We start from the raw sequence: 14,453 nt of genomic DNA on the forward strand, positions 1-14,453 counted from the left end.
CAAGGTCATGAATTATATACGCAAACTTACAAACTCGGTCATCAGACGGATTCTATGTGTGATGTTCCTACCTTTCAAGTTCAGACCAACTTAGCACCCAAGTAAATTGCATAACATACATCAATCACATTAATGACTTATCATAGCTTATATCCCGCCACCACCCCAAACTTGCATCACTTTCAATTGTGGTATGGGTATGTTTTAGGAGCCAGACTCTGGCTGGCACCCAACAGTAACATATTCAGAAAAGGAAGAGGAAGAGAGCTACAGAATGACGCATGCCTTCTAATGTAAAAGTTGTTCTGTGGTGGTCTTAAGCAAAGTTGGTAATGTTTAATGACCTCAGTTTTGATGCTGTGTGAGAAAGTATGGAGATTCCCTGGATCACTTACTTTCATCGAGGCTGTTCCAGGCCAGTGTGCTATACAGTATAGTAGCTTTGATAAATTGCAAACTCCAGCAAGCAACAAAATATGTATACACCAAAAACAGCACATTTGTAATTGTCAATAGACTCATTGTAAAGTTATGTTGCATTGCAGATCAAAAACATGACCTCATTTAATATAAGCGTCCCAAAAACTATATAATGCTACTCCGCCAATGTTCTGCACTAACGTTGTTATTAAAAACAGAAAACACTTTCATTGTGTTTTTGTCGTACAACAGTCATCAAGTGGTAGTTGAGCTTCCTGTATGAGACGTGACTGTCAGCTGGTTCCTCTCTTGGTCGTCTGAGGACAGAGTGAACCAGAGCCACTGCTGTCGGACTAGCAGCCCTTTTTTGGTCTGTGACATCAGCAAGGAAATAAGTAAAGGTACTTGAGCATCTTCAAACTGGAAGTTACAGAGTGCTGATAAAAGTTTTTTTTTAAAAAGTGTCGTCGGACCTTTTCTGAGAAGAAAACATGTTGTTATTCAGAAGTTCTCTCACACATTTCCTTTTCTGTATTATAAGAACAGCAAGTTTATCACAATCTACTCTTATAATAGGGTTCTCATACCACGGTGTGTGCTGGGACACAAAATATAAACTGCATTGCTGAACAAAAAATTGTATCTATGTCTCAAGTATAAAAATAACATTAATGGGCAGCCCAAGAAAGCATGCGTAAGAGGTGACAAAAAATCTCACATGTGCTGACACTGCAGTATTGTACGAGATGAGTAGTTCCATTTGAATGTGAAATGTTTCTGTTGGCCCAAATCACTGTTTTTGTCTTGTGGTGGTCTGATGGATTGGTGATTGTAGCCCAGAAGTAGGAATGTAACGTTCTTAAAGGCCTACATCACAGTTGTGGCACGCATTTTGTGGTGAGCACTTTATTATGTGTTGCAATCACATTCTAAACTGTGGAATGTAAAAAAAATAGTTTGAGATATATGATGCATTCTACAGCATGTTAAATGATGCCCAAACCAGCCAAACAAAGTCTTATGTGTTAAAGCTGTGCAGTCTTTTATACCTGAGAATGTCTAGCTCTCATTATTGAAAATAGCATTCTCAAGTTTGGAAAGTGATTGTGCACAGAAATTAACACATGCATTAATTCATGTGCACATGCCAAGTCAGCATGTTATGCAGCATTTTATAGGGGCGGTTTTCACTGCTGAATTCCTGAATCGATTAGACTCTGATTCACAAGGTCCTGATTTTTTTTTCATACCAGTTTTGCTTGGATACGAAACAGATTTTCACAGAACTAATGCTGTAAATTGTGCAAATTTTAGATCTCTTTCCATCATTTTTAGAATATTAATGTTTACATAAAAACGTAGTCCAGTAGTTGCATTAATGCACTTTTATTTAATATGACCACACAGTGCAACTCTACAATACAGTCTTAGATGATAATTCAAACTCAAACATTTAATACCTGTTCATGTTGATTGACTGGGTATACTGCGATCCAACGGAACTTCAAATAATTCACACACAACACCGCCACAAAACCACATGCAGATCTTCTGTAACAGTGGCGCCAGCAATTAAACATACTGCCACAGGTTAACGCACACGGCTTTTCCATTTCGTGCATCATGCAGATAACTACATCTATCAAAAGCCGCTATCCGTATGCTGATCACTTATTGAAGAGCTACGGCCTGGAGGCCTTGGAGCAAGTCTGTGATGCTGCAGCTTTGCTGCTGGTACACAAGCAGCGGATGCTGCCAATTTTCCTCCCAATGAAGCAAGTGCTTGCAGGATCATTCAGATCCGACTTGTGATCACTTCCCTTGGAGAAATGCTCCATGACTTTAAAACTCTAGTTGAAGTGGCGATGGTGATTCCAGTCTAAAGTGTGGAAGCAGAGCGCGGTTTCAGCCTTCAGCCCACAGCTTTAAAACGTTCCTAAGAGAACGACACCAAACGACAATCGCCTCTGCGGCAAGTTTAAGTCCCTGTAGATTCAGTTTAATTTCTTGTAAATAGTTTGCTCACATTTTAATTGTGATTGTTTTGTTCTATGTATTTGCATCGTTCATATTTGCCGAGACATCACGCTGCGGTGCTCTGTCACAAAATTAAAGCATTGAATAAAATGACATGCCTGAAAACTTTAAGCCCTATGATTGGTATTGTAGTTGAAAATGAAATACTATTCGACAGACTATTATCATTAAAAAAAGAATTAAACTAAAATGATGGATACAAATATACTATGATGGAATTTTTACAACCCTGTCCGTAAAAGTCTAGTGCAACCACTGGTGTACAAGTAAAACGCTCCTGCCCTGGTTCCTCCCAAAAATATATATGTAAATGACTAAAAATACACCCCTCCTGATGTCTGCTCTGTGAAGAACAATGGGAAATATAATAGTGGTGCAGTAGTGAGTGTGAGATTGAAGTTGAAAGCTAAAAAGCCATTTTATTTGGTGGCTTGTCCTCTGGAAATGGGAATAAACAAGAAGGAATTCAGTGGCAGAGAATCAGACTTGCTGTAAACTCAGCAGACCCTTAGGCCTGCTCTGTGGCAGGAGTAACAGTTCAAACGTTAAAGTTGAAAAAACCAGTGGTTGCGCTGATTTCTTGGGTGAGATCGTCTCTCTGTGCTTCAGCAACAGTGCAAACCCTGACCACTGTGTATTTACAACGCCGTGTCTGATTAACAGAGAAACCCTTCCCCTAAGTAAATAATGTCTTTTGTAAGAAATTAAATTCATATGAAATTGTATTGAGCTCAATAAAACTGCACATAAACCATTTTGGTGGGAGAGATCAGTGTCCTCTGTTAAATACTGTCCAAATAAATCAACAAACCCTTATGGTGCATCCACAGACATAAACATTGTTTTTCTGTGACATGGACCCTCATAAGTATACTCACCACGTTTCAGGAACACGGTAAGTATATTTATGAGGGCCCACGTCAGTGTAGCGTTCCACACGTGTATACGCGATGTCGCATTCCTTTCCAGTAGCGCACATTTCTCACTAGGGGTTCGCCCTCATTTGTGTGTCCTTGTGTGTCCTTGTAATCTTTGAGCTCCGAATTGTACATCTCTTGTGTACAAGCAGACTACTTCACATAATCTCAAGGAACTTAAAGGAGATAAAAAAGGAAGGAAGTAACCATCAGCTTTACCGGTAGCTTGCGCAGTTGGCGAGTATGATGTGCACAGACTCAAACTTGAGATGTGGGTTGTTTGTGTTTTGTTTTATACATTTGTCCCAAAATGGGTGGATGATAAAATGAATGTCACACGGACCTCTGTGGAGGTGAAGTATGATCTAGGGCCTCATTTGCGAAGCTTGCGTAAGCACAAAACATGTTCGTGATGAGGACACTGTCCACCAAATAGAAGTTTTTCTGTGCCTTGATTTCTCAATATGTGAAATTCCTCTTCTTCCCTCTGCATTTGCCATGTCTTTCCCATCAATCACGATCAATGAATATTAATGTGGGGCATTCGTCTGCCTATACTGTATATTGGCAACTATGGCAACATGGAAGCACGGAATGGAGAGTTGTGGAAATGTTTGCGTATTTACGGTTGATCGTAGGCCCCTGGCGTGTTGTTGAGTGGCTGAAAAATACTTAAATGAGTTTGTTTATAATTGACTTAGGTCTCGCTTGGAATGTACAGTGTTGTTGGATGACTGTTGGGATGATGAAAGGACACTGATTCCATTATGATAAGTGTGGTGCAGTGATCCACTCAGCTTGCACTTTGGAAGCTTTTGATTATTGGTATTTATCTTATCTAATAGATGAAACATTGACATCTCTTTCCAGAGTCTAGTATCTAAGAGCTATCCAGGTTTTAAATAATGGGGTTATTTTGTTTTTGGTGAAATATAAGAGATTGTTTGTGTAGCTGATGATCGTGGTGATGGAGTATGGGTTTCATTAGGAGGTCAGTTTACATTGAGGCAGTTTTGTTTTTCCCCTGGCTCCCACCTTACCCCTCTGTCTTAACCCCTATGGGAATGGTATGGGAAGTAATAGAGACTGGGTGGGGATTTTGTTGCTTGAAGCTGGTCACCCTGTTCCAGTGCCATGGTTATTTAAGGAATGCTGACTCCCCAGTTTCAACAGATCACGGGGCACTGCAAGGGATGACCATCACCACTAAGGCCAAATATGACTTTAAATGTCATAGTGTTCCTCTGTCCTGTTGCAGTGTTGCCACAAATGTCTATGTCATCCTTGTCATGACACACGGCTGACTCTGTGACCTGCTGTGTCTTTTGCAAGAGATCAATCAGAGCATAGGTCATGAATTGGTCTTTGGTCAACAAACACAGTTGCTGGCGTCTGTGCTTTTTGACCAATATTGGAGCAATTTGATGCTTGTAAACAGGATCAAGTGTACAAAAGGTAGAGGAAATGGTTGCATATAGCTGTTTTAATACATAAGTTAGTTAAATTATGTTAGGTTACTCACTGGATAGTGACAAATTAGTGGCCTCATCTCAGTCTTCGAAGATTTCTGTTTTTGCTTATGTACTCGAATCATGCAACCAATTATTGTTTTCTTTCCAAATTTGCCAGTGTTGTCTGCGCAGTGATGGTAATTTTGCATGGTCATAAACTAAGGTACTAGGGAAAACAACTTTCTATATACATTGACCTGTTTTTGAACTGAGTTTCAAACAACTGTGATAATACATACACTTTTGTATGACAGTATTGCAAAACCGGTTTAAGTTATGTAGCACTGAACTATTCTGGCAGCACGACTAAGGTCATGACCCAGAGGTAGTATTGCCAGATTAACTGAAGCCACTGGTCACACATTTACACATTTTCCTCACTGGAGATGTATAGAACATGGCACTTGTATCTACCTAACCTAATATCAACCTATTGCATAAATGTTTTATCATGTTACTGAACCATACCTAGCGTCTGTCTGTATTTTCTGTTGTTCAAAGCCTATCATAATGCGAGAAAATGTCCACCTAAGCTAAGATGTTTTTTTTATATATATATATAGTACGAAATAGCAAAGCCTTTGAACATATCTAGCAAACTACAACTCTGCTACAATGCATACGAGTCATCACTTTCACATCACTTTTTGTTAAGGTCCCTGATTACAAGAAGTCTGAAAGGAGTGTTGTTCAAGTTTTGAAAAGTGATACAGTCAGATTTCCTGTGTCTCGGTGCACACTCACTTTTAAGACTGAAGCACAGTGTCCCTGTTGCATTGTTGAAAACCTGTTGGGTCTTGAAACACAAGTTGGATATTATCATTCAATATAATAATTAACAATAATTGTAATGCATAACCACCCAAACACCCTTTCCAACAAAGGCATGAAGCATAAAAAGAGAAGTGTGTGCATGAAATGGCAGCATGTGATCAGTGGTAGCACGGTGCTCATCAGATGGTAAACAATGTGCACCACATACACCACCCAGTAGGTGCAATTAAGCCTAAAATTGTCACCTGACACTCTTCTGCCAGGGCTATTTTTAAGAAGAAGTGTATTAATCAACATTTCATGCACGGGCCAGTCTCAGCAATGATGCATGCACGCTGAGTATTGAGTGTAGGGACACTACGTACTATTTCACCCTTGCACAGTGCATGGCACAAAGTGATCTTTGCACCTCTGAAATACGAGACAGGTGGAACATCTCATCAGTGTGACAGTTATGTAACTTAACACCTGACAATTTGGGTGCCATACCCATAGGGATTTGGACATGGCTATTTCTGAATGCATCCAAAGCAAAGAAATCCTTTGGCAATGCAACATGGGCAACACTGTATGAGAATATAAGTTCACCAAGAAGCTGGTCATTTTTAATGACTAAACTCAGACAACAAGGAATTCAGGTTGATTTAACCATGAATAGATTAGTTGTGTTGATTTCTTTCTTACCACATTAATTTGTTGTTCATACCACTGTGATATTAACTGCCATGGAGCCGCACTTAGTTTATTTCTGAAGCGCTGTTGCTTGGTCACTGCTCGTTTACCCAGACGTGCAGTGTAACTGACCCTCTGAATGCATCATGTTTCTTAAGACCCATGTGGTCTTGAACTAAGAAAACACACATGAAACAATTGTAGCTGAGCAGAATTAAATCATTAAATTGATGCAGACTTCAGGACAGAGACCTATCTAAGATCTCTCCAGCAGCTGATATGACAGAGCACTCCCTCCTGTCATATCAAACCACTGTCCTCTTGGCTGAGAAACAGAAATTGACAGGGCAAATAATAAAAAAAAAAGTGTGGCTCTGCAGTAGGTTTGACAAGACCGCATAAATGTGCTACTGTAATAACCACTGCCGCCCTAATTATGACCACTAATAAGTTAAAGATTGTATGTTACTGTATGATTGTATGTTACATCAATTTATGTTAAACAAAATTGTGCCCAAATATCATGTGGGTCCATATTGGTTTAGTCTTACTTCCATTTGCTCAATAGTTGCTTAATACTAAAGGGCAACCTGCAGTCGAAGGTAAGGTTTTATGTAATAGGAAGAACTTGGAAAAGCATTTTCATCAGGTCCATTTTATCACAGGCTACTTGGCTACAAGTTCATTCTGTGTCAAGTCAATGCCCATTCTCTTTCTGTAAGGCAATGTGTGAGGACATCCATAGCTTTGTCATCAACCCATGGCCAGGACCCATACTGTGTCCCTAAGGTTTGCTCTGTGGAACATTCTGGGCTCAGGTCCCAGAAAATAGTGACATGTCAGCAGCCCATTCAAATGAACAGGCTGAGGGTAGCACTATGTTGGCAGTGCTGGTATGGAGGAGGGGGAGGGGGAGGGTGCAGGGTGGGAGTGCTAAAACCGGTGCTGTGTTCAACACTGCAGGGTTAAACCAGGGAGTGTGGCTCCATGAAAGGTCTGGGGATCCTGGATGGGCTTTGACTCTTCAGAGCTTAGGTTAAACCCAAACCATCTTTGGCTGTAGTAAAAATAATTCAGATGGTGGCCTTTAAATCATGACCGTCATGTCTTAGCAGAAGACCGAGGAAGATGAATGTCTGCCCTAATTTCTGTGACGGTCCATCCTGTAGTGTGTGTGTGTGTGTGTGTGTGTGTGTGTGCCAAAAAGTACTGAACATAGTACTACTCCAGATTTACTTGTAATTCTCAGAATCTTTTCTAGACATTTTCAAACCTGGTGTCCTCTTTAGATCTGATCTAGACCCTATTTTAGTGGTGGCTTGCTCTTTGCATGTATGGATGCAAAAAGGTTGACCTGGTTGCACTAAAAAAAACACCTATTAAGCTGATGTCCTCAGACAGTATTTTTACAGGATTTAGTATTATTTTTGTATATATATGTATATATATATATATTATTATATATATATATATATATATATATATATATATGTATGTATGTATGTATGTATATGTATGTATATATATATATATATTTTTATTTTGAATTCCCTCTTCTTCTCTCTCACTTGCACTGACGCACACAAACTCACTGACAACATGTAAGTCTTCAAAGTGTATAGTAAACACAAATGACGTCTGTGGGTGGAGTGTCAAAGTGATATCAGATCAAAATTGGTGACAGGAGACGCGTCAAGGGCCCATTTTAATGTCCGGTGTAAGCAGATAGAGTTGATCTTAACATCAGATTAAAGGATGTTAATACTAGTTTTGAGCCAAGCTGTGCAGGGCATACATTTAATTTATTATCAAAGAAGACTTGGTAATGGCTTAACTTGTCCTAAACCTGGTGAAACAAGTTTACAAACACTAAAAGCCTCATAATTGCTTTTCACAAAACAGCATTACTTAAAATAGATGATAAATTTGCCTAATGTCACAGTGGTTTTTTTAATGACCCAATGGCCCCAATGACCTCACCTGCTGACCCTGTATGTATGGGTGCCATTTTTATCAGAAATAGGTGGCTGCTAAATATATTTAGTGAGTTTAGGTATTAGGGTATTCTGATGTTTCATTTATGCCCCTTGACTCACAATCACTGATGGTAATCTGGCTATAATCTGATCATTTGGACGCAGGATTGTTTTTCTTGAAACATTTCTACACAGGGCAATTTTAACCATTAACTTAAATATCTCAGGGAAATTATCCCGATGTCACACATTCAAATCACACTTAAAGAGTAGCTGCAGATCCAGATTTTAATCTTTGCCGGGGATGTTTGTGCTCTCATAACACTTTATATAATGTTTAATTGCCCCTCGCACCTAGTTAAGATCCTGAAAACTCATAATCTGTAGGATTTCATGTGGGGTATTAAATAAAAGGGAAAGAGTAGGAAAAAAGGTCTGCATTATCCACAATACAACAATGGCCATTGTAGTGAAGTATATATAAAGCTCATACTTTAAAGCCTTACTTGCATAAAGCCTCTGTTGGTTTGTTATTCTTTGATCAGCTATGACGTTGAAACCAGGTATCCATTTTTAATGTGGCTCATCACTATAAATTCCTTTTCAAATATTTTTTTTTAGTTCATATATCACTGTTTCAGGTGATTTCTTGCTATATATTAAATTTCATGTTTTCGACCAGATATCAACCTTATTCACAGAGTTGCCACTGGAGAAATGATGAGCGAGGTCTCGTGGCTCACGTCATTTCAATGCAAATGCCATTGATCACAGAATGTAACAGACCTGGTCAGACCCTGAGTTGTTTGCACCGTACTGTACAACATTAAAACACCCTTTTTATTTTTTTTCGATTGTTGCAAGTGGCCAAACTTTTGAGGGAGGGTTTTAAGATTGTTGGTAAAATCACACAGAGAACAGAAGCTCACCAGTATATGAGGCATGCTGCATATCTTGGGGTCAGGACCAAGCAAGAATACAAAGCACTTGTGTCTTTTAATAGGATTGGCCTCCTTTGAACTTTTGTCACTCACTTGATCCCATTTGATCCATTAAAGCAGCATTAAGGAGGAAAAACTAATGACTTCCCATTTGATATCCATAAATGTTAAGTTGCCACAGTTGGTGAAATGTTAGTCAGTTGATCCAGTTGAAGGAGAATTGAACCACTATTAAGCTGTTCTTCCCTCAACTGGAAAGACATTAAACTTTGTTTTTCCCTTAGTAACTTCCCCTCTGCACAATTTTTCACTTAGGGGAATGAAACTGCTGCCGTGCCATTCATTCATTGTCTATCGCTTTATCCTCCACATGAGGGTCGCGGCGAGCTGGAGTCATTTCCAGCTGACACGGGACAAAGGCCGGGGTCACACCCTGGACAGGTCACCAGTCCATCGCAGGGCCAACATACAGAGACGAACAACCATTCATCCTCACACTCACACCTTTAGGAAAATTAGAGTGTTCAATTAACCTGTGCAAGTTTTTGGACCGTGGGAGAAAACCGGAGAAAACCCATACACAACATGAACATGCAAACTCCATGGAGTTTCCATGCAAATGTGGAAACTGAAAACAAATGTGGCATTATGATTAAAACTGATGGCAGCTCTAGACAAATGATAATCAAATGAATGATGAATGCAACAGAACAGGTAATACCTCACAAATTAACTCTCCCACTTTGGGACTTAAAGTGGATACGAAATTGACCCTAGATATAAAATGTGGTATGCGATTGACAGTGTTTTGACCATGCCTGTGTTTGTGTGTAAACCTTACCAAATGTAAAGATACAAATGTATCTTCATTTTTCATGAGCCTTTCTCAGATGTATACAATTTGTAAGTGGATTTTCGTTAAATGACAGAAGTAAATAATAGTTATTCATTGTCTGCTTTACCTTTTAACCTTTACCTTTGTCTTTTACAGGTGCTGTCATTACAACCGTTGATCAGATTTAATGGAAATCAAGGGGTAAGATCCTTACTATCTTCTCCAAATATATGTGAACGTTTCATTTACTGTGTGAAAAAAATAGGTTTTGTATTGGCTGTTCTGAAATGACTATAAGCATGGTCACTTCCTGGTTTTCAATAATCCAGCCTGAGTATTTCCGGTAAGCTGTCTGCCAGAGATGCAGAGAAGGTCTGCAGTCGGTGTCTGCAGAAGTTACCACGAGTCTTTATCGACAAATTATTTAATTTAGCAGAGTCTGTGCACAGAGGGATGCAGCAGTGCTCATAACACTGAAATTGAAATGCCTTTTTAATTTTAGGCCAATTCCCTAGTGCTAACTACTAAAACAACATGTCTTGTACTGTCACCAGTGCCTGATGTAAGTGCAGTATATTCACAGAGAGATGTTCAGGCAAATGGTGTTCTGCTATCTGCTGTGAGATCTGCTTTATTTTGTTCTAAGTGCATCACATGCAGTCTGTGAGCTCTACTTGTTGTATTACTGGACATGTAGGAAACAGGACGGATGGTCTTTGCTCTTAAAGCATTAATCCTTTTCATCCACTCTAGAACTAGTACTGTAATGTTACTTCAGATATCTTAACTGTTGCCCTGTGGACTGATGATTTGATATTTTTGCTGGATCAGATGGGTACAAGCTCGATATTGCTGATAGCATGTCAGTGGTCTTTTGTATGGTTGTTGCAAGGAAGCACTTCTCTTTCAGCAGTATGAACTTCAGCGAGTCGAGTGAATGCTGCAGTTAGTTGTCAAGCTTAGGTTAGCCTACCTGTTACATTTTCAAGATGGACTAAATTAACTAACTATCAACTTCGATGTACTGTACACACTTTTGACTGGTACTTTATTTCATTGAACGCAAGTAGCTGTGTCTCTGGCTGGTAGCTGGTATGTGCTTGTTTATGACAAAATTCTACAAGAGTTCGACAGTTAACTCTACACATTCAAATAAAATAAACATTCTCATGCTCACAAGATTTTTTTATGTAAGCAGATGCTTCCTCCCTGGGCAAAATAGGGAGTTTGCAAGTGTGAGCCTGCCCAGTCTGACATGCATATTTGCTCATCTGTACTGGCAAGGTTGAGTTGGACAAGACGTCCAGTTTCCTGCGTCATGTAGTGTAGTATTGTGCTGGTTATCCATCAATGTCTAAAATGTTGTCGTGCTAAGCTGTTTGTGTAAATGATGGTCCCAAACCACTGTTACCACTGAGATATACACACACACACACCTTAGACAGCCTAAACAAAACATTATCCCTAACCTTAACTATAACCAGTTAACCTTAACAACCACAATTCATGAAAAAGCACCATTCACAGTAATGTGTCTTGAATCCCTCCCCCCCAGCATGTCTAGATCGCAACAGTAAAATCAGTTAAGGGTGCTTACATGTGTCAACAAAAACATGTTTTTAATCCATTAAGAAAACTGATTCACTGCTTTCCATTGCAATTCTTAAGTTTTTATAATGAGGACCACCAAGCCAGAATCAAAATTCAAGATCGAGCAGGAAAAATATAATGAGCACTACAATAACTATTGAGATTTAGAAATGTCCTTACTAAATGTTTGAGATTAATGAATGTCTTCAGGATTTTTAACTGATCTAGAGTTTGGCATTGTTCCGTTTGATTCTTGTCGGCCATCGTGATCATGAAAAAAGTACCAGGTAGCAGGTACTATCAATAATGGAAAAGCAAAAAACCTAGTTGATCCAAGTCATACTATTCTATGCATTTTTATTTGCATAGCGCTGAATTACAACATACATTATCTCAAGGCACTGTACAAAGACAACATCATAGAGAAACCCAACAGTTCACGCAATGACCAAGCACTAGAACTGTATAATGGAAAAGTGATGTAAGGGAGAACCCAAGCCCTTTGCAAGATGGTGCTAGATTTGGCTGCCTGTGAGGACAGTTGACATAAACCATAGGGTTTAATAGCTCACCAACACCTCACACATTTTTATACTTGTTTACCTATAAATGAAATGTATTTGTATGGTTGTTGTGTCACTGCATAATTCAGATAGTTGAACTGATGTTTCTTATCTTATCAGTCGTAAAATAACGCATTTTACTGAAGGAAAATCTTTTGCTGTTGATCAGAAAGATGGACAGAAGTGCAAAAGTGGCTAAATTACAGAGCAGATGGCCTGGCTGTCAATGACAATGACATTCCATATTCATTCATTCATTTATTCATTCATATTCAGTCATCTGGTCCATCTCTCTCTCTCTCTCTCTCTCTCTAACTGTAACTACTAGTGGTGTAACCATAACCTATTCCTCACCACACCTTACCCATACATACATGTCTTTACCTTAATATGTAATAATTTACATTATGAGGACTTGCTTTTTGTCCCCATAAGAACGACGAGTCCCCATAATGTGACTGTCAACAGATTTATGTCCCCACACAAATGAGTAATGCCTGGAACACACACACACACACACACACAAATGTGTCTTTTGAAAGGAAGGAATTCAAAGAGAAAAACAGACGGAAGTTGCTAGGTATTTTTCCAGTCAGGTTTTGGTTCAGATTTTAAGTGGCCAATAAAAACACATACATGGGCTCCATTAACTGTGTGTCATGCTGAAAAACCTGTGCCCACACTGGTATTATTTCTCCTGAAAATGTCCCGCTGGCCATTACCATGGCTTTAAGCACTCGTATGTAATGTGTGTCGGTGATTGTGGAAAACTCCTGCTTCTTTCCTTTATTAATGTTGCACAACTTGCCTGTGGCTGTGAGTGAATGAAGTTGGCCTAAACTTGTTGTTCTCGCTGGTACTCTCTCTGACATGCTCCCCATCCGTCATTCTGAATTGTTTGTTTCTGACTTAGATAAAGTATAGATTTTGCGGTGTATCTGGTGTTTCTGAGCCACGACACCAGCAGATGTTGGCAGAGCATGGTGAACTCTTTGTAAGATAGGTTTAGTTTGGTTTCTCCCTATTTTGTATGATTTACCTTATCCTAGTTTGTTGTCCTTCCACAGTGTTAGTGGAATTAACCAATGTATTTACTCTGATGTAGGAGCAAATCACTAATGCATATTAAAGGTCAGCTGGTTGTTTGCATAAGGCAAAACATTTAATTTATTCTTTTTTTGTTTCTTTTCTTTTCTTACATTTACACATCTATTTGCTCTTTCTTTGCTTCTCTGGCCTTGGACCGAAGACTAGACGAAGTGCGTGGGGGTTGGTCCTCTTCAGCAAGCCTAACCTGAAAAGAGGCATTATTTGCCTACAGCTGCAAGTAAAACACAGAGGGGTTGGTGGGACAACACATCCACCCTTGGAAAAAGCCATACAAAGAAGATTATTACTTGTAGAGATGATGCGTTTCATTGTAGCTCCCTGCCCTTCATGCAGTTTTCAAGAAATCTCTACATGCCCTTTAATTTCTGCTCTTATTCTTTTCTCTTTTTTTCCATTGCTCTATTTTGTTAAGGTTTTGTGGTAACAGTTACGTTTACTTTGAGTAACTCTGTCTAAAGCTTTGGGCTGGGCAGAAATTCAATAACAATAATTAACTCCACCATAAGGTTTTGTTTTTGGCAGTGTTTGTCAGGTCTGTTTGTCTATGAGCAAAAAACAAGAAATTAATGGATGGATTTGGATGAAATTTTCTAGGGATTTAGGTTATAGATTTTGCTGGTGATAGATATGGAAATGGAGCAGTCTTTGTGGATGTTTGCACTCTCACAATGCTTTCTTTAGTTACAGATTTTTTTTTTTTAAGCCAATATGACAAAAGCTCAAAACCACAATTAGCTGGTTATTTACGTTTCAAAAAAAGCAATCTTTAATTATCTGACTTTTTGGTTATATCTCCCCCAACCTCACAAAGCTACATTACACTCATTGAATCACTGTGTTTAAGGAGTGCAGTTCTTGCCAAATTTGCTAGAAAATCAAAAGTTGTCAGCTTTCATCTTCATGATTGACCCATTTTCTGTAAAAAACCGTTGTCTTCGATGAAAGAGTGAACTTTTGTATATGCACGACACACTGTGGTTTCAACACTTTCAAGTTTGAGCTCATACCATTTGGTGTGGAGGAGCCTCTTTCATCCTCTACACTGTGAGTCAGCTGAGTCACTCCGCTGTGCCATGCCTTTCAGTCAGTTCCTCTGCTTCTTAATCA

General features: G+C 39.1%; 1 protein-coding gene across 1 annotated transcript in view; it reads left to right on the forward strand.

The window, feature by feature from the left end:
- ell (elongation factor RNA polymerase II) overlaps positions 1-14,453 on the forward strand; it is a 34,677-nt gene that overhangs the window by 3,542 nt on the left and 16,682 nt on the right. The window contains exon 2 of the mRNA XM_044044582.1: positions 10,240-10,284. Coding sequence (XP_043900517.1) covers positions 10,240-10,284 — 45 coding nt within the window. The remainder of the gene's footprint in view (positions 1-10,239; positions 10,285-14,453) is intronic.

This window comes from Solea senegalensis, linkage group LG14, assembly GCF_019176455.1.
Source record: "Solea senegalensis isolate Sse05_10M linkage group LG14, IFAPA_SoseM_1, whole genome shotgun sequence".
In the NCBI taxonomy this organism is placed as follows: domain Eukaryota; kingdom Metazoa; phylum Chordata; class Actinopteri; order Pleuronectiformes; family Soleidae; genus Solea; species Solea senegalensis.